Source organism: Lygodium microphyllum, chromosome 19 (assembly GCF_053477565.2).
Source record: "Lygodium microphyllum isolate KBCC chromosome 19, Lygodium_microphyllum_v1.1.10, whole genome shotgun sequence".
Taxonomy (NCBI): domain Eukaryota; kingdom Viridiplantae; phylum Streptophyta; class Polypodiopsida; order Schizaeales; family Lygodiaceae; genus Lygodium; species Lygodium microphyllum.
This window is the reverse complement of record NC_141153.1, coordinates 3,973,873-4,000,503: the sequence shown is the minus strand read 5'-3', so window position 1 is coordinate 4,000,503 and position 26,631 is coordinate 3,973,873. Positions and strand designations below refer to the sequence as shown.

The 26,631-nt window shown below is 42.1% G+C and overlaps 1 protein-coding gene across 3 annotated transcripts in view; it reads right to left on the bottom strand.

Moving 5' to 3' along the window:
• Positions 1 to 26,631, bottom strand: part of EMB2771 (E3 ubiquitin ligase) — a 185,362-nt gene that overhangs the window by 132,290 nt on the left and 26,441 nt on the right. For 2 of the 3 annotated variants that reach the window (XM_087700997.1, XM_087700995.1), the window contains exons 5-13: positions 25,891 to 25,996; positions 23,106 to 23,260; positions 22,855 to 23,027; positions 22,681 to 22,747; positions 12,622 to 12,807; positions 10,369 to 10,865; positions 3,330 to 3,795; positions 2,928 to 3,230; positions 2,585 to 2,677 (exon numbers count right to left, since the gene is read on the bottom strand). In XM_087700997.1, coding sequence (XP_087557123.1) covers positions 2,585 to 2,677; positions 2,928 to 3,230; positions 3,330 to 3,795; positions 10,369 to 10,865; positions 12,622 to 12,807; positions 22,681 to 22,747; positions 22,855 to 23,027; positions 23,106 to 23,260; positions 25,891 to 25,996 — 2,046 coding nt within the window. Of the gene's footprint in view, positions 1 to 2,584; positions 2,678 to 2,927; positions 3,231 to 3,329; positions 3,796 to 10,368; positions 10,866 to 12,621; positions 12,808 to 22,680; positions 22,748 to 22,854; positions 23,028 to 23,105; positions 23,261 to 23,444; positions 23,520 to 25,890; positions 25,997 to 26,631 lie in introns of those variants that run through there. The other variant, XM_087700996.1, reaches the window with a different exon arrangement.

Genomic DNA, 26,631 nt, shown 5'->3' with positions numbered 1-26,631 from the left:
CCCCAATGGCCTCTCCTCAACGGTAGCCAAGTAGACCCTTCGTTCCAGTAAGATGCTCCTCATCGACAACCCAGACATCTTCCTGTCGCACCCAGCTCTTCCTGCATCGCTACCATTGCGGGCCTTGGTTGTACATGTGAGTTGCAGGTCCTAGGGACTGCTCACAATAGTGAGTGATTTGAGGCAAAGGTGTTGGAGGTCATCCATGACAAAGCATGACAATCAATAGGAGGAATTGAATTAGTTGCTTTAAAAGCAATGGCCGAGATGCATGATAGACAGTCACTCGACTCTATAGTAGAATTTCCTAACCTCAGCATTCCTTTGTGCACCACAGAGCAAAGGTCCCTTCCATTGGACATGACTAAGTGGCTGCTCGCCAAGCACCTCCATGGACCATAGTACATGTTGTGAGAAGCACACCTAACAACTTCATTGATAGAGGCACACTCCACGCCTCAATGGGCAAACGTCACTTCCCTACTACACCCACAAGCTAGTATGTGGAGTGGAGCTTCCCTTCTAAACCATCTCACAAGCATCACTACATATCACCTAGCTTTTCCTCTTCCTCATCTAGGATGACACCAAACAAGAATTTATTCTACAAGCCCTAGATTTCCCCCATTAGCACACATCTAGCATCATGGAATGTGAATAGCCTTTACTCCAATGGAGTCTAGGTCAATCTAAGTTCATTGTCCAACAAGAGCTATAACTAGCCCTTGTTGGACACATTGACATTATGTAACTTCAATGGCACACGCCCTCCACCTCTCAACCCAATAGAGTGGGGAAAGTGCTTCCAAGAGACTCATTCACCTACTACAAGTACTCCATCAGCACCATTAGCAAAGTGGAAGAGTTTGCACTTTGATTGGCTTGACTTTTTTGCCATGTGTCAGAGATCATGGGATCAATGTTCACCGGTTCAGCCTTGTGTATCAAGTTAGACATTAGGGGTTCATGCATTGGAATCCTCAACGTCTATGCATTGAAAGAGGTCAAACCATTACCTCCTTTCTAGAGAGAGGTGGTCACTTTTTCACCTAAGGTGGACTCCTGGATTGCCAAAGGTAACTTCAACAACCTTGAGACCCTAGAAGATCAACAAGGCAAATGTACAAATTTCCAAGGTATTGCAAATGATAAGCAATCTCTTTTGTAGCAAGTTTAGAATGCTCCTTAATGACATGATCTTTTAACTTATAATACCTATTTTACAAAATTCTTTCTTTTTTCTTCTCATCAGTATGAGCCTCCTTTATTTGCACTGCATCTGCAAATTTCTGCTCACTAGTTGAAAATGTAGCTTTTCCTTTACTTTTCTCACTAGGCAAAAAAGCCTAATCTACAATACGCATAGTGGACCTGTTTTTTTGAGATTCTTCTTCTTGAAACAAAGCACAAACCAACTCATCAAATGACGAAGCGTTCAGATTGCTTACACCATCAAATAAAGAGTAGATGCAAAACTTAAATAAGAATAAAGAGAACCATTGAGAATAGTCTACACAAGAGAATTGTCTAGCAAAATCTCATTTGCAACAATCAATGGCTCCTTCAGATTTTTTAACTTTATACAAAAAGTATCCATTGTGTCATCTTTATCCGCATGTTCTCTAACTACCTATGCTTGTAAGCAACACAAGCCTCATCTCTTCCTTGATACAAACGTGCAAGTATATCCCAAGCATCCTTAGTTGTCTTATATAAGTGAATGTGGGATAGTGATATGTTTAATAGAAAATGCAATTAAAGCATGAGTCTATGCATCTCTGCCATCCCAACAAATTTGCTCAAGAGTAGGTTGTGGTGGTGCTCTAGTATTAACTAGAGCAAAATTGGAACCTACAACATCTTCGACAACACCTATTTATATTGTTTCTACGACACTTGTAGCTTCTGAAACACCACTAGGATGTCTTTCAATTCCATGAATCATATTCCAAAGCCCCTTTACAACCAATACATGATGCACCATATAAGCCCATAACAGATCATTGCTTCCATGCAACTTGCGCTCAACAACCAATATACGGAGTATCATTGTTGCGAGTCATGGCCATTAACTGTACTTAATGCAAAAGTTGCCTATATATAGGTAGTTATACACAAAACCAACCTGTGCTATGGTGCACAATAAGGAGGGGACTGCAAGGGCTCTTACTTGCAAAATTCACTATTGTTGCAAATTCTTCACAAAAGGACAAAATAGCATGTGTTCTACTGATAAACATGCAAATAGAGGTCGAAACATATTCAATTCAAAAATTTTATTGTTGTTGCATTTAGGGTTGTAGTAATGCACATACATAGCTTGGAGAAAAAAAGGCTTGACAAAGTACAACTCCAACTGGATAGGTGTCAATAGAAAAGATTTACAAGACTAAGGGTGCCCTAGAAGTGAATAGGCATATATACAAGGCTAATGAAATGTCAGTTTGCAGTTTCTATTGTTGGTGCATCATATGCATGAGTTTGTACAGTCCTGAGCCCTTCCTTGGAGTACCACCCAAGGGACCTGCCCTTGTGGGAAAAAAAATACAACAGCACAAAATGCCAAGCCCTTGCTAGCAATTACCTGTTGTTGTGCGACAATATCAGGATCACTAACATCTGGAGGGTTTACCATGCGTACAGCAACAGGCCTTGAAGAGCATAAAAGGCGTCTAACCTGGCAACCAGGAAATAAGTAAACACAATAGCCTTAACATCCAAAAGAATTTTCAGTAATTGCAAACTCAAAATTACATGTCAATACTTTGTATAAAGGATCACATAAAGGGGATAGAAAATTGTTCCCCCATCCTAGCAGAAAACCTACTCTTAATACTGAAATTTTTTTCCCCCAAGAAAATCCCCCTTGGATGAAATCCCCCTGATGTGAAATGCAAAGTGCAAGGAGCTCTATAAAGGCTAGCTACCTCATTCATCCTGAGATCACGGCCAAAACGAAGTTGATTTGTTGCATTGAACATATGTCCCATACCATCATTAGCCCCTTCATCTGATGAAACAGATTCTACACCGACGCCCTCAGAACAATCATTTGGAGATGAAAGGACAGGTACAGGTCGCAAGTGTAGCATGTAAGGAGCTGTTCCTACAAATGCATTTATGCCTTTTGTCCCTTGAGACTTCATAAAAGCTAAGTCTTCCCGACCAACAAGAGAAAATGCAGACTCAGGCCAGTCAGAAGGCGGAGCTTCCCTGCAGCTGTTCAAAGCCTGAAAGGCAGCAAAGGAGATACACTCCATTATATGAGTAAACTTGAGCTGTAATAAACCATATGCAACAAGTGAGAGTAAACAACAAAATCTACTTACATGTCGTAGAGGAAGAGCAACTCCCACTGGTAAACGATCAAGGTCTGGTAAGCCAAAACCTTCACCAACCATTGCCAAAACTAGTTTATGCTCTGATGTTTGAGAACTTCCACTTGCAATGCAAACATGCACACCAGAGGGAAGCATCCCAGTAACTGGCTCTCTGTGGGAAAGCAACTCATAGAAGGCAGCTACTTTCCTTGAAAACTCTACACAGATAACCCCTTCCACTAAGTACAATGACGACAAGTGATTATTATGGCTGGAATTATTCTTGCCCTGTAAGCATCCTTCAAGATACTGAAATATGTTGAAAGGTGTCTTCAGATCAACTCTGGGTGGTTGTAATGAAGCTTGAAAAAGCTCAAATAAGTCTGGAAAATCACGGGCATAATAATCTACATAATTCCACTGGCATAATGCAGCTGCAATGTTCCCAAGCAAAAAGGAAAGTGGTTCCAAATCCCTGCATGTTGTTAGCCAAATAAGTTGCCCACCACTTTAAAATAAGTATTCATTCTATTCTATGCTAATCCAATCCTTGCCATTATATCATGCTCACATCCATTACGCTATTTGTTTTATGAACTGTTGAATTGATTTTGCATAAAGTGCATTTTATCGTCCAATTCTCTCAACAAGGTCAATATCGCACTAGAGAATAGCTTTAATATTTATACAAATGTTCTCATAGACTCGAGTACATTACTATTTTTTAACATTCTTTAACAATTTGAATATGGATTAGATCAACACTGATTAGCTAGCAAGCCATTTTGAAATTCGAAAGTTTCATTAGCTTCATTAGGAACGGCAGTAAATTTCCCTGTCTAACATCATACTATACTAACTCAATCTAGCATCCAATCACCTAAAGATTCTCCCCCAACATGGCTTTTCTGATCTCTGTTTAGCAAGGTATTTCAAGGTAACCTTTTGAATGTGAGCTTCATCTCACCAAATTAATTTTACACCATTTCAGACATATAAATGCAAATTGGCCATAAGCACTTATAACCACCAGAATGAGAAAAGCAATGCAGTAAACTTGTGATGGTTTGAGAGAGAATGACTGATCAGTGTTGTTTCTGCTTGGGTAAGGAAACCTCTATGAAGAAAGTAGACACAGCATGAAGAAAACCTTAAAGTTACTTTAACTCTGAGACAAAAATTGAAGAAAGAATGTCCCGACATGGAGCACAAGTCCATGGACAAATTGCCTAATTAGTAGCCTAGATGACCTCCAAAAGAGGCACTAATCCAAGCCAAGGGGAGGTTCTTATAAGGCCAAGCTCCTAGCTTAAGGCTAGTAAGAATAAACTTCACGTGGAGCACGTGCCTACATCAACGGTTCATGACACTCAACAACATGGATAAAGAAGAAGGGAGATGATACACAATGTGCTACCTTCGCATCCAACCTACACCTAAGCATCATTGTGAAACCACCAAGCCACCTGCTTCCCCATCTTGAACCATGTTGAGCAGGAGGCTGTTCAGCTGTCCAACATAAGTTGAAGAGTATTGGTCTTGCTTTTGGAAACTGCAGAGGGACCCAATGGTCTATGGAAACTTGATAATTAGGATGGATATGTGTCGATATGAGAGTCTAATGCTTTTTAAAAAGCATGTTATGTTCATAAAGTCGCTCAATAATAGTAGGATTTATCATATAAGAATTTCCTAGTCTATTTCACTTGATTGACTTTTTCCAAGATGCTCAAGTTTGAATAGCCATGAACTTTGTGATAGGATATTTATTTGGTTGGCATTATGCTCAGCCAAACCACTTGAGCATTATGCTAGGAGATTATTGGATTCAAGCTTTGGAACATTATGTTTTTGCCAATACCTTGCATTTACATTAGCTGTGAAATATTTTGCCTTTGTTCGCCAATGTGCCATTGAATCTTTCTGCTCCTGTTACACCACATGTTGCACGAGTGTCTAGCCCATAGACATAATACCTAGTATTAACCTAGACGACCCGAAAAAGAAGGAACTAATCCAAGCCGAGACGGAGTTCTCTCAGAGAAGCCACTATGGATAACCTTCAAGTGGAGTGCATGGCTCCACATTCATGATTTGAGAGAGAATAAGTGGCCAGCGGGATGTATCGCAAGAAAATCCCATGTAAGAGACTGATGTTGTCTTGGCTTGGGTAAGGATTCAGGAAGGAGCCTTTAGAAAAAAAGTAGACACCATGAAGAAAACCTAAAAGTTAGCTCTAAGACAAATACTGGAGAAAGAATGTCACCACATGCGGCATGTGTTTTTGGACAAAATGCCTAATTAGTGGCCTAGATGACCTCCAAAAGAAGGTACTAATCCAAGCCAAGAGGAGGTTCTTTCAAGGTCAAGCTCCTAGCCTAAGGCCACTAAGAACAAACTGCATTTGGAATGCATGGCTCTACGTTAACAGTTCATGATACTTGAACAACTTGGATAAAGAAGAAGGGAGATAATACACAACATGCTACTTTTGTGTCAAACCTGCACCTAAGCATCATTGTGAAACCTCCAGGTCACCTACTTCCCCATCTTAAACCATGTTGAGCAGGAGGTTGTTCAACATCAGTTGAAAAGTATTGGCCTTTCTTTTTGGAAACTGCAGAGAGACCACTCAGCAGATTCAGAAGATGACACTTAGGCTGGAGTTCCCCTCCACTGTCCAGCTCTTGCAAGCTGTGTGGATATTCTTCTTTGCCAGGAGCATAAGCTCTCTTGAGGAAGCCAGAAGATACAGCCATGTCCTTCCTGGTAACTCCACCTATAGCGAGTATCCCATAAGCACTAATGGTCTTTTTTGTTTCCTTTTCCTTTTGTGTTTTTGTTTTTTTCTTTTGTGCCTGACCACCCATGCACAGGGCCCCAGGGAGGTGGAGTTTCAAAATAAGAATGGAAGCACTTGCTAGCAAACAGAATACAGAAAATTAAAGAGCAAATATGATGGCAATGACAAAAACATAAACTGATGACAAAGGCTTATACAATTGTGACAGTGTGAGTGACTGTAGTGAATGCACTCAGAACTGACGACTGAAGATAGGAGAAGGTGCGACTGGGTAAGACGAGACAACCAACTTACAGGCTACCCTAATATAAGTACATGGATAAAGTGGCACAAAAGTATGATCAGCCCAAAGGACGCTGACCACAAAATGTACAAACTGAACCAAAATTACCTTAACTACATAAGTGTACAAAGCTTCTAATGTCCTTCACCAACCCAGTGCAGGCTCAGCCCAAAAGAACACTGGCCACAAAATGGACAACCTGAACCAAGATGACCTTACTTACATCACTGTAAAAAGCTTCTAATGTCGGGCACTGACTTGGTGCAGGCTCAAGACCAAGAGATCACCACCACCACCTCTAGCACCATCCTAGGTGTGCCTAGGTTAAGTGGTCAGGCCCGAAACAGCAATAAGCACAAATTGGACAATGTGGAAAAGTGACGAGATAACATGATCAGGCCTTGATGCTACTTATGTACTTTGTATCATTATCCATATATGCCTTGATTGTCATACTTGTAAAAGGGCAGTTGGGCCAAGGAACAAATCCCCGATCACAATATTGTCCAAGTGGCACTGTTGCATAAGCATCCTACTTGCGCATGATACTTTGCATTACCCATAGTATAAATCTTGCAGTGGCATTATGCTTTTGTGAATGGAATGCTTTGGATGAGGGAAAAACCTGTGTTTTCAGTTGCCCATCCAAGGATGAAAACTTCTTGCATCTCATGATATCCTTTTACTTTTTGCCAAAGTGGTCAACCTTGGATCCACCAAATCTGTGGCATCTCATATGGCAGTCTCCATAGTAGAGTATTATGGCTGCATGTGGCACAGACTTCTACAGATCCTGCATGAGTGACACCCTTGCAGGTGGCTAGGAGAGTACTATCTGTTTTGTGATGTCAGGTCAACCATCCGTTTTTTCCATGGGCACTGATTTATTTATTTTTTTAACAAAACAAAAAAAAGGAAGTTCAAAGCGGTTTAACATCGCCTTTGTAGGTCCTGATAGGCCATTAGGCAGCCGATGGGCACCCTTCATCCCATGCCTTTGGCCTCTCCGAGGTGGCCCTTTGGAGACCTAAGGAAAGATAACCATCACCCTTGTAGCCATGGTAGGTTCTTGGACAGCCACCGTGCACCCATTGACTAATGTTTCAGCCTTGTGCAACTGCCACCCAGCCTGTCCAAAGTGCATTACCTACTGCTGTGTCAGCCTGGTGCTATGTTTGCAGCCTACAGCTCCCTGCGTTTCTGGGTCAGCTGCACTGTGTTGTCATCAACCAACAGTCCACCATACTGCCTTCTGCACCAATCAGCCTGATCCAGACAGGTTCGACACTCTGATCTACATTTACTGCTGCTGATCACTTTCGGAGACAGCCTGCTGCATTTTGGGATCTGTTTGATGTATGCACACTCCTAGAGTTGTCAGAGAGTCCTCTTCCAACTCATCTCTTCCCTGGTCCATCCGAGACATAGAGATTTGAGTCTCATTGTATTTGCATCTAGTATTGACTTTTCATTCATTCATTTTCATTCACTCTAAGTTCTCTTCGCCTTTGAGTTCTATTGTGCTCGCTTGTGTTACTATCATACACTTTGAGTTTATCATCTTTGTTTGTGTATTTCTTTGCATCCTTCTTTACATCCCCAATTGGCAATGCCACATTCTGTTTCACGAGCTCCAACCCCCCTCACCGTAATCTCTTTCCCAACAAAAGCATCCCCCCCCCACTCCCACCAAATAAGATACTTAAATTAATCTGTTGCGCAATAAGATACGATATAGTTTTGAAATAATCTTTCAAAGAGGGGAAACTTATGAGTAACCTTGGCAAACAAGTTTTGAGGTGATGATTGGAGGCCCACCAAGAACTAGCACTCAGTCATTGCACAACACACAAAGCCTAATTGGGAACACTTTTCTTTTCCATTTTTTTTAAGTTTTCAAAAAACAAAGTTTTCCCAAAAAAAGTTTTCGATCTATCTTCCCATGTTGTTCACAAACACACTCAAGTCTCTAAACCAGACAAAATCAGCCACATCCTACAATTGTATCTCACACATACAAAGTCAGTCAGCGTCTCTCTTTACAAATACATACTCCTTTCTATTGTGCAAACATGCATACATACACATACAAAAACACACTCATTGTCTGGTTGTTGACACGAGCCAGAACAATTAATGAAAGATATATACATGCAGAAAGAAAAAAGACTATAAACCCACATCGTAAATGCTACATGCACCCTACCTATGCTAACCTGCATGTGTGCACGCATACTTGCCACACACACATCCCTAACACACCCATCCACCCACCACATGATAAGTTAAGACATCTCATGAATATAATATGCTATATATGTATGTCATCTCATCACCCCATTCCCACCCGTCCCATATGACTATGGCACTAGAGAGCATGTGTCAACAATGCCCCATGAAGTGTTTTGAGCTTTGAGGAATTGCCTATGGCATTGCGCATAAGGCATACATCATTTAGAGAGAAGTCCACATAATCCTTCAAAAGTTAAGTCAAATACGGATACATCATATGGGGCCTTTCTATTGGTTGTCTATCAATTCATGGAATCAACATCTGTGTGAAGCTGTTATGCACGATATCATCTCCATCATTGAGGGTGGCTTTATTCTACAAGAGGCTATTGTCATATGGCAACCCCAATTGGACCTACACCTTCTCGTGGCTTATTTCCAACATATCCCCCAAACTACCTTAAGAGGCTTTGTAAATCGTTTTTCTTGGCTCCAATTCTGCTCCAACCAAGTTGCCAACCCCTTGTTTCTGATTGTTTTTTGGAGTGATATAACTCACCATTTTTCATTTCATTAGAAAAGGGTGTATTTCACCTCCTAACTTGCTGCCATGCCAAATAATTGAAGTGCATACATAAGCTCCCAAACATGAAAAAGGATAGCTAAATCAAACTTGAGAACCCACATGCAGTGCAAGGCCATGCAATTGGCCAGCTTCATTCAATGGTGCATAAAATAGCACTTTACAGGCATCCCTCACACGCTAGCTCAACAAATATCCAAGATCTGAAAGCTCATTGCAGTACGAATTGAGCAATACCATTTTGATACAAACAAAATTTGATCCTAGCAACTATTTTCTCTAAAGGCCATTTTGAACATAACTAGCACAATAAAATCCTAGCACAGTATCAAAAGATTTAGCTATATCCACTTGCACTGAAGGCACAACGTGAACAAAAGTGGTAAGGCACTGTCCATCACAGTCTCATTGAGCACTGCTTCGCATTTGTTGATGTCATCCTCCACATGCTCTGCTAGCATACTCTCCAAACACATGAAGTTGCAGCACCATGGGGAGCAGATAGAAAAGTATTGATCATACAAATCCTTCAGTATAGAGAGGAATATGTCTAATAGGCCCGAAGGTCATCTATAGAGTAAAAGTGGGACATGAATGCTCCCATTTTCAAAAGGTGGATAAACAACCCATGGGCACTTGTCATCATAAATGATAAGATCTAACCACATACTTGCCTTCACAGACAAAACCAAACCCTGTGGGCCAGATACCAGAGAACACCATCCGATAAGTGCCTTCTCATTGTTTTCTAACCCATTACACTTACGCCACTAAGTCACTAAAGATTGTTGAATCAAATACAATATTGCAAATGTATATCTTTTTCTAAACATATATTTCTACAAAAAGTCTATATATAGCTTTCTCAGCATTCTTTCATTGTATGCCTTCCCAAACTACTCTACAATGGTATAAACAATAATTCCTCTACATGAGTGCCCTTTCAACAAAAGGGACAATATACCTGTAGGGTGTGTCTTACTATTGGCAAATTATATGGGACAGGAAGCAAAGAAATCCAGCAAGCCACAAAGACAATTAAGATGCATAATTGAGCAAGCACTGTATAATAATGACTCGACTCCAACTTGATATACCATGCCTCAGCTAATTATTAGTGCATATAGGCAACTTTTCAGATGTATACCTCCATCGCAATGTATCAAGTTTCCGATCCTCGTATGTTGCATGCAAAATAACCAGCATTTCAGTCAGCATTGCAAGGTGTTCTGAGGATCCTTGCAAAACACCCTCTGGTGAAACTTGTTGATAGATTGCGTCATGTTTTTCTGAACGGACTGGAAAGGTAAGATGAGTGTATGCTTTCTTATTCATCTTATGCATACTACTTGTTAATAAAAATTGCCAAGCAGGGCTCTGTCCAACATTGTTGTCAGCCTCACATTCACCTCCCTTTTGGCACCATTCCATCAACAAATTCACAAGGGACTCCCACTCTAAATCAGGAAATCCACCAGCTTCACATGTTTTCTTGGCAAATTCAGTTGGTTTTGACTGATTATGCTTAAAGAAAGATACCAGAAAGTTATAGTAAAAAGGTCGGGACAGGCCTTCATCAAGAGCCATGAAACAAGCCACAGTAAGGGCAGAAGCAGGCGGAGGGCAAATAGCACATCTGATAACCTACAAACCAAAAGCAAAAATGAGCTTGAATAGTTAAGAGTACCATTCTCAAAACAACATGTACTTCTTTTTATCTTCAGATGTGTAACTAATGAAATCAAAATGTAACTCTAGTGAGGCCAACAGACATTAAGCATGACCCCTTTCATGGGCAGCAGGCTTAAGGATCTGTCTAAACCCAACAATCTACCATATGTATAAGGAAGGATAGGAGACAATATGAAATATCTCATACCTCCATTCAAGACAAACTGCCTGGCAGCAATCAGGACGTCAGAAACATAGGGCTTGGTCATAGGCCCAACTTCCAAAATGTTGCTAAGACATGGCAAATGATGTGGAGGGCAACACACAGCAAGCACATAACATGCCACATTCCGTGGGACCACACATGCCACCATATGAAAGGTCTTGTCAAATTAGAAAATGTTGCTATGGTTTTTCATTTCTCATGCTATTTAACAAAACCTTTTGAGATGCAGTGGATGCCACATGTTTTAAGCACCAAACTAGTAAAGAGATAAATATCCAGTATAAAAAAAGAGGATCTGATGTCACATCCAGCATATACACTGGTAGTACAAACATAGAAGTTCAAATATGATCACCTCCCTCTTTGATGGGTCTCCATGCTTGAACAAAGAGAAAAATTGGACAATTACAATCACGAAGACAAAAACAAGAATTGAGCCATTGATGGCATACGAACATGGAAGGCACATGACATATGGCACCACGTGAAAGAGCACTATCCAACATTTGTCATTAACAACTACCAAAATATGAAAGAACTAATAATGATTTACTTGAACTTCACCTAAGATTTTTAATTAAAATGAACTCTAGTGCTAAGACCCCTAGCTCTAAGCATGTTGACCATTCCACTGGCAGTGAAGGATTAATAGTGGGCATGGGCATGCAATGGACAAGTATACATGCTCTCTAGTACAAGAGCAAGGCAAATGGAACAAGGTTTGATGTGAGCTTCTTCATTAAATTGAAAGTTAGGACCATGGGAATTACATTGAAATCTTTGCCTAGTGAACAGCTTTTAAATGGCAAGCAGACCCCTCATAATTTAATGGGATTTAGAGAACCAGATTGCATTGTTCATGCACACTTACAGAACCACAGTCTGCAACACAAGGTGTGTGAAATCCATAAGTACCCTTAACACAAGCCATTTCTCTTGACTTACCAATGGAAGACATTGCTATGATTTGTCAACTGAACAATATGTTCCCATCCCCAATGGTCATGACTTCAGCCATGAGTGATATCAGCCTGATAGGGAATATATCATCATCACTTGCTCTGAATAGAGAGGATAGAAGAACATACATGCACTATGCAGCATATGTGACTTATTTCCTCTATGGTCTTTTGCTATAAAAAGGTTAGTAGAAGTCAGTGACACTGTCAAACAAAAGTTCGAATGCCCCCTGGTCAATGTCTGTCTGCTATGATTTGCCACCTGAACAATACGTTTTGCATACCCAATGGTCATGACTTCAGCCACGTGCAATATCAGCTTGACACTTAATCAAGGGCATATTGTCATCACTTGCTCTGAATAGAGAGGATAGAAGAACATACATGCAATATGCAGCACATGTAACTTATTTTCTTTATGATCTTTTTGTTGTCAAAAACTTACTAGAAATCATTGACATTGCCAATTGAAACAAAGTACAAAAGCTTGAATTTGCCATTGTCAATGTCTGTGTGAAGAATACAACACACAAATGTGACAAACCTGTCCAGATGATGTAACCACATTCACCCTGCCCTGAACTGCATCACAAAGGTCAATGATATCTCCCCTATCAACACAGGTGCGCAAATCCCCTGACTTCTCAATTCCATAAGAGTCCAATAACGAGTTTAAAACTCTATCAACACTCCTGGGATACATGAGTTTGCACAACCAGTATTGCCCTCTCTGAAAATGAGAGAAATTGTTTATTACAATATTGGTACCTTGAACACATTGATACATAGCAGAACACATTAAAGAATTTGATATCTACTACAAAAGCAAGCATCGGATTGAACTCAAAACATATATTTCAAACATCTGGCAACCTGTTTAAAAAGTAAATATGAAAAACTCAATATTTGCAAAATCAACCTTTAAAGAAATTGAACCTTGAAGCTCCTTTCAGGCTCCCATAAACCGACAAGTCAAACAAAACTTGACCAAAAAAAGGGCTAATATCTGTTGAGCTAAAAATGCATTAGCAACACTTGATCAGCCCCAAAATTTGCTTAATTAAGAAAGGAACCTTGTTTATTTAAAAGCAAAGTATTCCTAGAGAGTGTTTGTATCCCATAAGCACAAACCCACTTGGGAGGGCCCAAACTTTCTATAAATGGGTATGCTGCCTTCCATTCAGCCTAAATCTCGTTTGTGCAATTTCAGGTGTTTTCAGCTTGCTGCCCACACCTCGTTCACGGAGGACATCGCAGTCCAAGCTGTCCATTGCAATCTTCACTCATTTGGTGCCTTTATCCAGCCCTCCGTCATCAGTTTGCTGCTGTTTCCAGCCAGGCGACTGCTGTTGTCCGTCATCCAGCTGTCGTACAGCCTGCCACATCAGCATTGCATTTGCAGGCCCCAACTGTCCCCCTGCAGATTTTCTCTCTCCTCCAATTGTCGCCATCATCTCCTCAGCCTGTCGCTGCTGTTTTCTCTCTCCTGCAACCTGCGTTTGCTGTTTTCTCTCTCCTCCCAACTGTGTTCCCTGGTTTCTCTCTCCTCACCTGTGTTTCTAATCTTTCTCTCTCCTCACCTGCGTTTTTAGTCTTTCTCTCTCCTGCACTGCCATCTGTATCAAATCTAGCCTTCCTTGGCTGTGTTTGCTAGTGTTTGACATCCGGAGGCTACCTTGCTATGATTTGACTTCCGTTCGGAGTATAACACACTCTCCAGCTCATTACCCCTGCCCTAATCCTTGAGATACAAGAGTTCGAGGTACAGTATTCATTCATTGTATAGTGTGTTTGCTAGATGAGCATTGTATATTAAATAGTTATATCATTTAATTCATTCTTTGTGTTCATTGTCTCTGAGTTATCCTAACCCTAACTGTGTTTCTCTATCAATCTGTGCCTTGTCATACGATGTTATTTATGTTTCTGTATTAGGGTATTTTCTTCACATGGTATCAGAGCTGAGTCCTCTAAGAGAAACCCGGGCCTTGATCTAAAGCTCTATACAAGAAGCAAGAGCAACAAAAGGGCAGATAACTTTGAACACTACTTCCGGACAGACATTGGACTACCATGGAGTTCCACAATCTTACCAGATCACTACAGCTGAGTACGATCTCATTTTGATGCATAGAGCCCAACAACAGATAGAAGGTAAGTTTGAATTTCACCCTTTAGATTCAATGCACCAATCTACTGGCCATGCAAAAAGGGCGGAATCTCCACTTAAGACTGGCCATCCGCAAGTTCAAACTAGCAAAGTACACTCCATTGCCTTCATACTTATTCTCTCCATTGCCATGTATGTCTACCATTTCAAATTCTGTTAATGATGATTCTTCTTCTCTTACTCATATGGATGATTTTCATGATGGAGGACATATGCAAAACAATTTCTGGTTTATGAGTAATGAGAAAAACTGATATTTATTTATGAACTCAAGACTAGGTAAGCAGTTGAAACAAGAAACTATGAGTACTCCTTCCCCTTCTTTTCCTTTAAACAATTTTATTTTCAAAGGTAAAAATGAAGTAGGTGAATCTTCATCATCATCATATCAATTTAATGCATTTAATGGACAAAAGAAACCTACATTATTTGCCACATCTACACCTATCACAAATTCATTTAATCTCCATCCCATCCCACCCTCTTATTTTGCTACCACATCCTTTCAGCCTCCATTAACTCATTCACCACATTGGCGGGTTCTTCAAACTTAGGCTCAACAGTTAGAACCTCGTCTCTTCCTCAACCAAGTGGTGTTCCACCTTTTCCTCACACACTTTCTGGATAATTTCAGCTTGGGTATTCCCCCCAATCTCTCTCGAGTGTCGATCAATTGGTGCCACAGTTTGCCTCCATGGCATTACCTACTGGACCCTCTAGTCATTATGCCGTGTCCTGACCGATATTTGGACAAGGCTTTACATGTCCCAGTGTCTCCACCTTCACCGGCACCTTATAGAGACATTCATGTTTTAGTGCCTCCACAGCGATCGGCACTCATTGGACACTCAACCTATTTCTGCCTATCCACCTCTTCCCCCTCCTTGTCAAACACATCCACCACCACCACCACCACCATCTTATCCTCCACATCCATCTTACCCCACATTCACGGCCTCTATTAGCCAGTCATTTCCTAGACAGAGTCGACATCAGTGCCACATCAGCAGGTGCCACGTCAACACCTAAGGTCGGACAAGTTGTTGCAGTCGAACAGTATTTATTGCAATCGGCTGCATTTAATGCAGCCAACCTGATGCTGTTTTTTTTTTCCATGGCTATTTAATAGTCGGTTCTTGTGGCACACTTCATTATTCACTCTTCAGTGATTTTAGATTCTAATCTTGAAGATCTGTTGGCTGAGACAAACTATGCTCGGGCTGATGGAGATCGAGGTCATCAAGTCAGAGACATACACAGATATTTCCTCTGTCCCCTTGTGTATTTCTGCACTCTTATACAACATACTACACCGTAGTTTACACTGTCTCGTTCCCCCCCTCTCTCTCTCTCTCTCTCTCTCTCTCTCTCTCTCTCTCTCTCTCTTTGTCCTACGCTTCCGCATCGTTGCACTCTGACATGGTATCAGAGCGATGAAGATGGTCTGACTGAGGGTTGAACCTATCTGAAGAGGAGATTTCATCGTGACACAAGGCTGCGTTTCCAGGTTTCGAGGGCGAGCAGGAGGGCTGCGCATCGGATCAAGGCTGAAGCGAGCGTGGGCGTGCGGGAAAGGAGCTCGGTGAATTTGCTGCAGGTTATTGTTGTTCAAAGGTGAGGAAAGCTATCCTAGAAGGCTGCGTTTTCACAGTCAGAGAGGGCTGCTTTTGCGTTTGTGCAAGTATTGCACGTTAACATGTCTTCAGAGACTGATTTGGAGTTCCAGGCGATCATGGGCAGGAAGCTGCATGTCCTACCGGCTCTTCCAACGAATCAAAAGCTTAATGTTGACAATTACCGCATCTGGCGGGTGATGATGTTGGCCATTTTAGAGTCTTATGATTTGGCAGAACTAGTGATGGAGAAGATTAACAGGCCCTCAGTGAGGGATGAGTCCAAACTCTCTTCCAATGCTCGTGCGGAGTTGACCAAGGCCCAGTCTCATTGGGACAAACTGAATGCCAGGATTCGATCTTTTCCGTTTCTGTCTTGCACCAAAGCTGTGATAGCTCACATCGAGCACTTGACGGTGGCTCGTAAGATATGGCTCGAGCTCGATCAAATGTACAACCGGATGACCCTGATGAAGAGGGTTTCTTTGGAGGTGCAGATGCGGACTTTGTCCGTGAATAAGTCTTCTTCGCTTCGGGAACACATCAACAAGCTTTGGCAACTTCAGATGCAGGTTCAAAATGCGGGGAAACCTATTTCCTCCAAAGACATGGCGATCACTTTACTATCCCAGTTGCCACCACGATTCGGTACTTTTTATTCCGCTCTTATTGCTTCAAGGCGAGAGTCGACTCTTCGGTGGGAAGAGTTGGTTCCTATGGTCTTGGACCAGGAGGAACAATTGAAAGGACAGACTGCTTTCAAATCGGAGGCATTGGTTGGTCAAGCCTCTCAGAAGAAAGGGAAGGACCAAAAGAAAAAGGAGGATAACAAATCCAAGAAGGACAAGGAGAAGGAATCAACTTGCCATATTTGTGGTAAGACCGGTCACTGGAAGAAGGATTGCCCCGACAAAGACAAGAAGGACACGAAGGACTCTGGAACGATGGCTGCACCCTCATCAACTGATTTTCTACACTTAGTAGTCATTGAGAACTCTACACTGACAACTTCTAATGCTGCGATGACAGCTCTCCAGGCTCGAGAGTGGATTGTGGACAATGGTGCCTCACGGCACATGACTCCTTCAGTTGGTGTTGCCCATTTGCGACCTTCGCGTGGGCAGATTCTCATTGGAGACAGCTCTTTTGTGTCTATTGCTGCGCGGGGTGAGATGCAGCTTATTCCAGATGGACATGGTGCTATCCACACCTCTGAGGTGTTGCATGTGCCAGGATTGGGGTATCATTTACTTTCAGTTCATAAGATTTGTGCTCTTGGCCTCTTGGTGGAGTTTGACAATGATACTGTTTCAGTCCTGGATCGTGGATCGAGGAGGGTTCTCTCTACAGGGTATGAGGAAAATGGAGTCTACAAATTGAAGTCTTCTTCAGCTCTTACTTCTCTTCTTCTTACTTCTCAAACAGTCCGAGCTATGGCATGCTCAGTTTGGCCACCTGAACTACAAGTACCTTCGGCAAGTGTCGCGAGGGTCCTTTGTCCGAGGCTTGTCGGACATAGTGGTGAGCCATCAACCATGTGTCTCTTGCATTCCTGGGAAACTGCATCGAGATGCGATTCCCAACAAAGCTTCTAGGCGGTCTACTTCACCCATGGAGCTTGTATCTACGGATCTTTGTGGCCCGATGAGGATCGAGTCCCTGAAGGGGAGCTTGTACTTCATGTTGATCGTAGATGACTACAACAGGATGACTTGGGCCTATTTCTTGACTTTAAAGTCGGAGGCTCTCTCTTATTACAAGGATTGGCTTCTTTTTTAGGAGAACCATTTTGGCTGACTATTGAAGACCTTGCGTTCAAACAAGGGAGGTGAATTAATGTCTAATGAGTTTGCTCGTTTTTGTGCACATACGGGCATTCACTAGGAGTTTGCTAACACCAACACTCCCCAAGAGAATGGCATTTTGGAGGGGAAGAACCGAAGTGTGATCAAGATGGCATTCACCATGATGGAGCACCGACAGACACATCAGTTTCTGTGGGCTAAGGCAGTGGCTACCGCAATTCACATCCTTAATCGATCTCCCAATTCGGCCGTTGACAGGATGACACCTTTTGAGGCTTACTTCGGGACTAAACCTGATGTCTCTTATTTCAGGATCTTTGGGTGTAACGCTTATGTACACATTCCGAAGACGCAGCGTAATAAGCTCGAGGCAGCTTCCCGACAACAGGTTTTTGTTGGCTATAGCTCCCGATCCCAAGGTTATCGTTTGTTTGATCCCGTTAAGCGGGATGTCTACACGAGCCGAGATGTTCAGTTCGTGGAAATACCGGCCACAGAGGGGGGTGAGAAGCACCCCGTCCTTGGAGATCCAGGGGGAGAGTTGGGCTCCCGAGACAATTTCTTTGGAGCTAGAGCCTCTTGATAGAGATTCTTCTTCGGATTCAGAGTCTTCTCTTCCACCGGCCACCCTCGAGGAGCTTCCGCCGGTTGATGTTTCTGAGTCTTCAGCAGACGGAGAGCGACGGGAAAAAGTTCGTTCTCCTCCTTGTTGGGCCCATGACACCCTCCGAGATTCAAGGATCGAGGGGATCCCTTAGGAGTGGGAACCGCAGGATGGACCGCGGAGGTCACGGAGGAACCGGACACATTCTTCGGAGCTTGTTTGCTCCAACTATTGTTTGTTGACCCGTGTTATGCAAGATCGAGAGCCCACTTCAGTGAAGGAGACTTTGCTGTCTAATCATTGGTGGAAGGCCATGGAAACCGAGTTTGAGGCTATTGAGAGGAATGGCACTTGGTCTCTTGCGCCTCGTCCCTCTCACAAAAAGGTGTTGGTGTCAAGTGGGTCTTCAAGACCAAGTACCTTAGCGATGGTTCTTTGGACAAGCACAAGGCTCGCCTTGTTGCTAAAGGTTTTGCTTAGCACCCAGGCATTGATTTCCATGATACTTTTGTCCCCACTGCTCATATGGCGACTATTCGAGCTGTTCTTGCCTTGGCTGGCCATAGGAGATGGCCCGTTTATCAGTTGGATGTGAAGTCAGCCTTTCTGAATAGTGACTTGCAGGAGGAGATCTATGTTGAGTAGCCTCCTGGCTTTGGATCCTCAGATGGGAAAGTTTACAGGTTGAAGAAGGCCTTGTATGGCCTCAAGCAGACTCCGCGTGCATGGAACGAGATGATTGACCCGTTTCTTCAGTCGAAGTTGGGATATCAGTGCTCCAAGGCCGATCCGCAGCTTTATGTGCACACTTCCACGGTTGGTCATGTGTTGTTTGTGTCGTATGTTGATGATTTGATTTTGATAGGGTATCATGCACAACAAGTCCAAGAGACCAAGACAGCTTTACATCAGGCATTCGAAATGACGGATTTGGGGCTTCTTCATTTCTTCTTAGGTCACGAGATTTATCACACTCAGAGGGGGATTTTCATCTCTCCGCAGAGGTACATTCAAGAGCTCTTGGTAAAGCTAGCTAGGGAAAATTGCCTTGGAGATTGCCAAGTGCAACGCCATGAATATGGTGGATCCAAAGTCTACAATTTCAAAAGACCAAAAAGGGATAAATGCGCACAGATGTATGTTTACATAAACAAAATGCCAATGTATGGGATAATGCAAAGGGAGATGTAGGATGTCATGCTTACGCAAAATGCAGTGCAATGGTGCCACTTGGACGGTACCCTCACAATGGAATTGTTCACTTGCCTAAGTATCCTTTTTCAATCATGTCATCTTGACAGTGCAGATGAAGTGACAAATGTTCATAAGTACAATACAAAAGAATAAATGAATGAATGAATATTTAAAAACTGTAAGCATTTTCATTGTCACTATTAAGAGAAGTAGCCGCCTCCTTTGAAGCTGGAAGGAAAAGCAAGAGGGAAGCATCCTATCCCTGCCAATTTGAAGTAGGGGAGGGTATACCCAAGCTGGCATAGCTTCCATTTCTTGGTCTAGTCGTAAGCAAGAGACGGTGGTAGCTTCCACAACTGAGGTTGAGTATAGGGCTCTCTTCGATGGTACCACCAAGGCTATCTACCTAACGAGCTTGCTGGCGATGCTTCGCTTTCCTTGTGACTTTTCCACTATTGTCTACTACGACAATCAGAGTGCCAATGCCCTTGCAAGCAATCCGATCAACACACCATAGACACAACATGTGGGAATTCACTTCCACTTTTCCAGAGAGCATATGAGCTAGATACTATCGATCTAGAGTTTGTGCCTTCATCAGACAATTTTGCAAACATTTTGACCAAAGCGGTCAACCGGCCAATTCTTCAATAACTTCTGCTTTGCTTGTCTTGCTTGCTTCACATCTTTGCTATATTTGTGTCGCCCATACCTTAGCCATTTTCCTTCTTCATCGACACCCATTAATGCTAGGAATAGTATGCTTGTTTTGTGAAGGTCTTGGGTCTGATCATCCCTTCTCACTCTCCCGTTTAGGACACGGATACTCAATAGGACGAAAACTAATTTGAAACCCTCACTTAATGTTAAATCTATCAAAACTACAACGCCCTCAAAAAAACAAAACAAAACAAAACAAAAAGTTCATAGCTATTTCCATCTGCCTTTGCAGGACTTGGTAGGCTACTGGGCAGCCACCGTGCACCCTTTGTCCAATGCCTTGGCCTCTCTGGGGTGATCACTTGGGCTCCCTTGGTAAAATAACCATCACCTCTGTAGTCTCAGTAGGCCATTGAGCAACCGACGCACACCCTTTGTCCGATGCTCTGGCTACTTTGGGGTGGGCTGCCTTGGGATAAAAGATAAAGAAAAAAAAAGGGCTTGGCTAGCCTACTTCTCATGGCACCGTTGTTGGGCTTGAGAGTGGATGTTGAGCTAAAAATGCATTAGCTTCGCTTGAACAGCCCCAAAACATGCTTAATTAAGGAAGAAACCTTGTTTATTTAAAAGAAATGTGTTCCTAGAGAGTGTTTGTATCCCATAAGCACAAACCCACTTGGGAGGGCCCAAACTTTCTACAAATAGGTATGCTGCCCTCCATTCAGCCCTAATCTCGTTTTCGCAGGTTTCGAGTGTTTTCAGCTTGCTACCACGGAGGATATCGCAATCCAAGCTGTCCATTGCAATCTTCACTCATTTGGTGCCTGTCTCCAACCCTCCGTCATCAATTTGCTACTGTTTCCAGCCAAGTGACTGCTGCTGTCTGTCATCCAGCTGTCATATAGCCTGCCACGTCAACATACTGCTGCATTTGCAGGCCCCAGCTGCTGCCCTACAGATTTTCTCTCTCCTCCAGCTGTCGCCATCATCTCCTCAGCCTATCGCTGCTGTTTTCTCTCCTACAGCCTGCGTTTGCTATTTTCTCTCCCCCCAGCTGTGTTCACTGGTTTTTCTCTCCTCACCTGCGTTTTTAGTCTTTCTCTCCACCTACACACATGACACAATTGACATCCATTTCCTTTATGTTCTTTATCATTGGTACACCTTGTGTCATGTCTCCTATGTATGTTGGATTCTAGGGGACATTCCCAAGGAGCTATTAGATGTCACTAACCCAGATCTGTTCCAAGCACCCACTGGCACCTGTCCTCCACAACTTCTAACAATGTCCCCCACTGTCCAAATTGGTATTGTCCATTACTGTGACTCCATTTCAACATAATTTACATGTGCACAACTTAATTGTTCCAAGACAAATAAGCTAAAAAATCATGACCCCATGAAAAAACCTCTAGAGCAGCACACATCAGCTCTGGAGCACTTATCGAGGCAGCAGTGGGCTGAGTTTGGGGGCTTGACATGTCCAGGCAGCAGGTGGTTGATGACATGGCAGCAACCAAAGATGGTTGAAGCAGTGAGACAGCAACCTATTGCAGGCACTGGGCTGCTGAAATCTGTGTTTTAGATGCAGGACAGCAACATGAAACCAACAAGGAAGGGTTGACAAGCAGCATAGCAGAGAAGGACGATATAACTAGTAACGGAAAACTGTGCTGGAGGAAATGATGGCACTGATTGCACACTAATGACTGCAAATCATGAAAAATCACTGTCCCCCTTTGGCCCCTTTTATGAGTTTGTTTTGACTTTTGTCCTACCAAACTCTAAATAAAAGAAATATATTCAATTTCCTTTTTGGGCTTGTACAAGAGCCAAATACATTGTCTAATAATTCAAGGTTTCATTTTGGCCTAATTTTTCATTGATTGACACCAAGATCTGCCGGCTAGTTTCAGGAGGGGATACACTGCATTTGGATCTTGTACCTACAGTTATAGGGATCTCATAGAGGGATAGAGGGACGTTAACATGGGAGGATTTACTGTTGTTTTGTAGAGTTCTGCTTGCAATCATAATGTGCTCCAGGCTTATGAGGAGGCTCTACAGGACATTGCAGGTCCAGAGGAGCTGTAGTGCTCCCCCCTCCCTCCCTCTCCCACAGATGTTATTATCCATCACAAGTGTCAGAAATGCACCACCTGGAATCAGACACCTTACTAGGTTGGAGCACCCGATATGAGACATTCTAAAATGGCATCTGTCAAATACAAGAGTGGTCTTGTTGTTCCCCCAGATGGTTGTGGGCATTAACTTAGTATCTTCAAGGAATGCAAACAGAGAAAAAGTCAACTTCTAAGGTATACAAACAACAAAAGTTCAAGAAACTGTCATTCACGGGGTGAGAAAACAAACAAGAAGTTTTGCATCTGAAACTGCTCTTCCAAAGTATTACATCTTTACAAGCAACAGTTTGCATTGTTACATGAACCTTATCAGCATCTACTAAAACTTCTCTATTCACAAAAATATAGAATAAAATCAGAGAGCACATATCTGAAATTACCAAAACCATCTGCATAAGAAGGAGAACACTTACATATAATGAAAATGTCCCATCAATAGCAAGAATAATCAAGTCAAACTGCTTGAGCGAGTGATGCAACCTGCAGCCGTTATTTCACATAAAGTGCAAAAGTTCATCTAGAACTGTACAGCCAACTCGGTAATCATGTCAATAGCCAACTCCAAAAGTAAACCAGCACTGCCATACCAGGGTCGTGTTGCAACAATTGGAGCTGCTGCTATTGCAGGAATACTCCAGGCAACAGCAAGCTTGTCACCCAAGTATCCATGCCTTGTGAGCCTTATAGCATTCAGCCTTTGTAAAGGCTTCAGCAAAAAACATATAATAGGCACACCATCGTCATCAGTGGCCAAAAACACCTACACGAGTCCTTGACATCTTTAGCAAAGGAATGATCCATCACAGACCTAAATTGGAGAAACGTTTTTATTTATTACCCGATCAGAAACTGGTTGATTTTCCTCATCCTGCCATACACGCTGTAAGCAGATTGTATTCGTGTCGTCAAATGAACCAGAGTATTCTCTATGTGAAGTGCCTTCTTGCTTAGAAAGGGCAGACTTGATCACCCAGACAGAGTGTCTCATGTTTACTAAAATGACCCCCCACCAAGCAACCAAAAAAAAAACAAGATGGACAAAAGGCAACTCAGCAATTTCAAAACAAGCATTCAACCATGAAAGTCACTCCATATTTAAAGAATTTTTCTTCTTTCAACAATAAAAAGATGCCACCAAACTCCCAACGTATTAAAGCAAAATGTTTCCGATACCAACCCTTTCAAAATCCCACAGACTCTGTGCCTTCCCCTTAAGAGCTCACTTTTACAACATATAATCTGCTCCTCAATACTGCATAATGAAGAACACAAACATAGTCCAGCAATATAATCACAAATGTGCATAATGAAGAACACTGACGTAGTCCAGAAACATGAATCACATAAGCCCCTTGATCAATTACAATCCCTTTCTAATCAAGTCATCAAGCAAGCAGATAGAATAATTTTTCAACTTTGAGGTGCAGTCTTGTTGCAGCATCTAGATATGCATGACTGGATCAGTATGTTTAGTTTAAAGAAAAATCTGGGCTTTTCTTTTCCCTCAAAAGCATCTATGCTTAGTTCCAGAACCCATTCAGTTGGAATAGTTTGGCAACACTTAGCCAACTCATTGTTCACCTTTCACAAGGTAGAGGACAACAATTGTTCAGCAGACTATGATTTGGAAACTTTCCGTTCTACTTCCTTCAGATCATACCGCATGTTCCTGCACCCACTGTGCATGGGTCCTCTTTCAGCTGTTCTGACAGTTGTGCACCTACTATGGCTGATAGGCAACATTTTAACAGCATGTCCTTGGAATCCCAGTCTTCAACTTCCTTCTCTTCCCCAGAAATGCTAGCAGACATTCTGGCAACTATACTGCCTGCTTAATGAGATGGCCAGCTCCCTAAGCTTTTGAATTGGTGCAGGTTGATACATTCATCTTCATCCTTCCTTTGGTCAAATGATTCTTGGTATTTATACACTTATGTGCACAAGGGCTTGGCTCATAAATACTGGCCATGCACTTGGTGCTGAGGACACATCACTGGCTAGATCATATACGCTATTCTCATCTGGTATTGATCACTCTACCAAGACTGCTATAGCACATCCTCTCTCAACTCCATCTAGGAGGTGTGACCTTTTGGTTAGTCTTCCTGCTTGGCAGTAATTGGACTGCATGTTCCTGTGCGATAATTGATCATTAGCTTACAGTACTCTAGTGAATATGGTGCATCAGATATGGTTAGGACTCAAAACTTATCCACGCTCCTGTGTCGTGGAACAAGTCACACGTTACCTCACATTGTGCCTTGGAGTGTCACACAGCAATTGTAATTAATCAATACAATGCATCAGATTTGATCAGATATTATTTATACATTCCTGTGTAATGGAGCAGGATACATGCTACATCAGACCATGCCCTTGAGTGACAAAGGGCATTTGTAGCCCATTCCAGGCAAGCATGATTAATATATTTCTCAATACTGCACCCCAAGATTGGTATTTCATTATCCCACTCCCCTGCAGCCTGTTGGCTTTTTTGTTTATATTCAACTCACACCATAGAGTGGCCAGCCTTGGGAAATGAGCCATTCTCTCTCTGTGCTAGTCAAGGACTGACAATCATGATCTACATGAATACCAAAGAAGAGCTATAAGTTCTGGATCATGTTCTGTCACTAGTTGTACAAATGCTCAACCATCACTCTATTTGCAGACATAAAGGCTGCCCAATGAGAGACACCAAGTAAACAAATATTAGGTCTCAATTAGTGAGTGAGTTAATAGCACCCTTGAATTAACTACAAAAGTGCATTTGAAACTTGTGATATTTTATCTTGAGCACCAACTGCAAGACAAAAGGTCTTTGTTGCCACCTGAAAACTTGTTAATTTACCATCATCTGTCTGAACATGAATTGTTGTGTCGCCTGCAGACTGCACATCAAGGAGCTCCCAGTGTCCAAAATGGGACGTATAGCTTCACATACCACTGGAAATACACATATTAAACTGGCCCACTTTGATGACAGAGTGCAGTCCTAGCATCGGTGGCAAAGAAAAGTCCTACATCATACAGGGTCAACTACTGCTTTCATCTTGGAATTTTCAATATGATTTCCCCTGCAAACCAAAGTGCAAATTGTCTAATGGAAGTCTAGGCTTGCTTGATACCTCGTCTACCAGTGAGAAACAGTGCTGCTATTTCCTTAATCCTTCGTTTTCTACCAAAGGCTATAGTAACAGAGTTCAGCAAGAGTTAGCTTCTACTGCCAGCAAATCTCTGCAAAATTGAATTTTAAGCTGCAAGCAAAATAAGCTCATAACACTAACTTCTGAGATTAATTTGCTCTTGATACCTTGTCTGCCATTGAGATATAACAGACTTCTTTTTTTTTTAACTCCACTACTGCTATTCCTTTCAAACTGCCTTCTTGATCCTCTGTTTTTGACCAAAAGCTAAGGTAACACAGTTCAAACTTCAGCCACAGTTACTTTCTCTAGCTAGCAATTCAGCAATTGAAACTTAAGCTGCAAGCAGAATTAAGCTCATGAAACTGACTTCTATGTTTATTTTGGATACATAAGTTCTATGCCTAATTTGGAGACATAAGAAAAGCAAGCTTCATAGATGTCACTATGATCTTAGTTAAAACAAGTAAACAATACCAGTGTGATAAGAGGCGACATAGAAGACATCACTGCTTGTCCAAATAATTTGCTCCCCCATGTCAGCCATTGCAGAAATCTGTCCAGCTTGTTCCTCATGCAGCACCTATGTGGAACCCTTTGCATGCTAAGCAAACCATTTGAAAGCCCAAAAATAGGTATTATCATAGCAACAAAAAGCTGCAGGTACAGAGACCTTGAAACATGGCCTTGTAAAATCATAAGAGCTATTTGTAAAGGCACTATAAGCTTTTCTCAGTCCTTAAGCAGGGTTTCTAAATTAAAGCTTTCAAAATTAACTGCTGATTTCAACATCATGAATCCTTGGCATAAGACATCAGAAGGCCCCGATCCCCAACTTCATTGCTGAGGAAAAAAATAGGGACTTCTCAGTGTATGGCATCCAATCATTTGCTAAAACTGAGGCTAGTAGATGGATGTTTCTAAACCCTAATTTTAAGACGTTGACAGAAGAACATGAACCTATTGGTTTTTGTATGAATATATCTAGGTACTCGGAGTGGTTGAGAGACACCCCCATAGGACCACCAAACTTTGAATGTCTTGTTTGGATTTGGTGTAACCAGCTTTGAAAAGTTTCACCTGGAGTCTAAAGTATAGCAGCAGTTCTGCAGTCTAGATACAAAGTTAGGATCTTGTATTCAGGCAGCAAATAAAGCAACATTCTATTCCATTTCAAAAAGCACAGCAGACTAGAGCGAAACAGGTGTCAGGAGATCT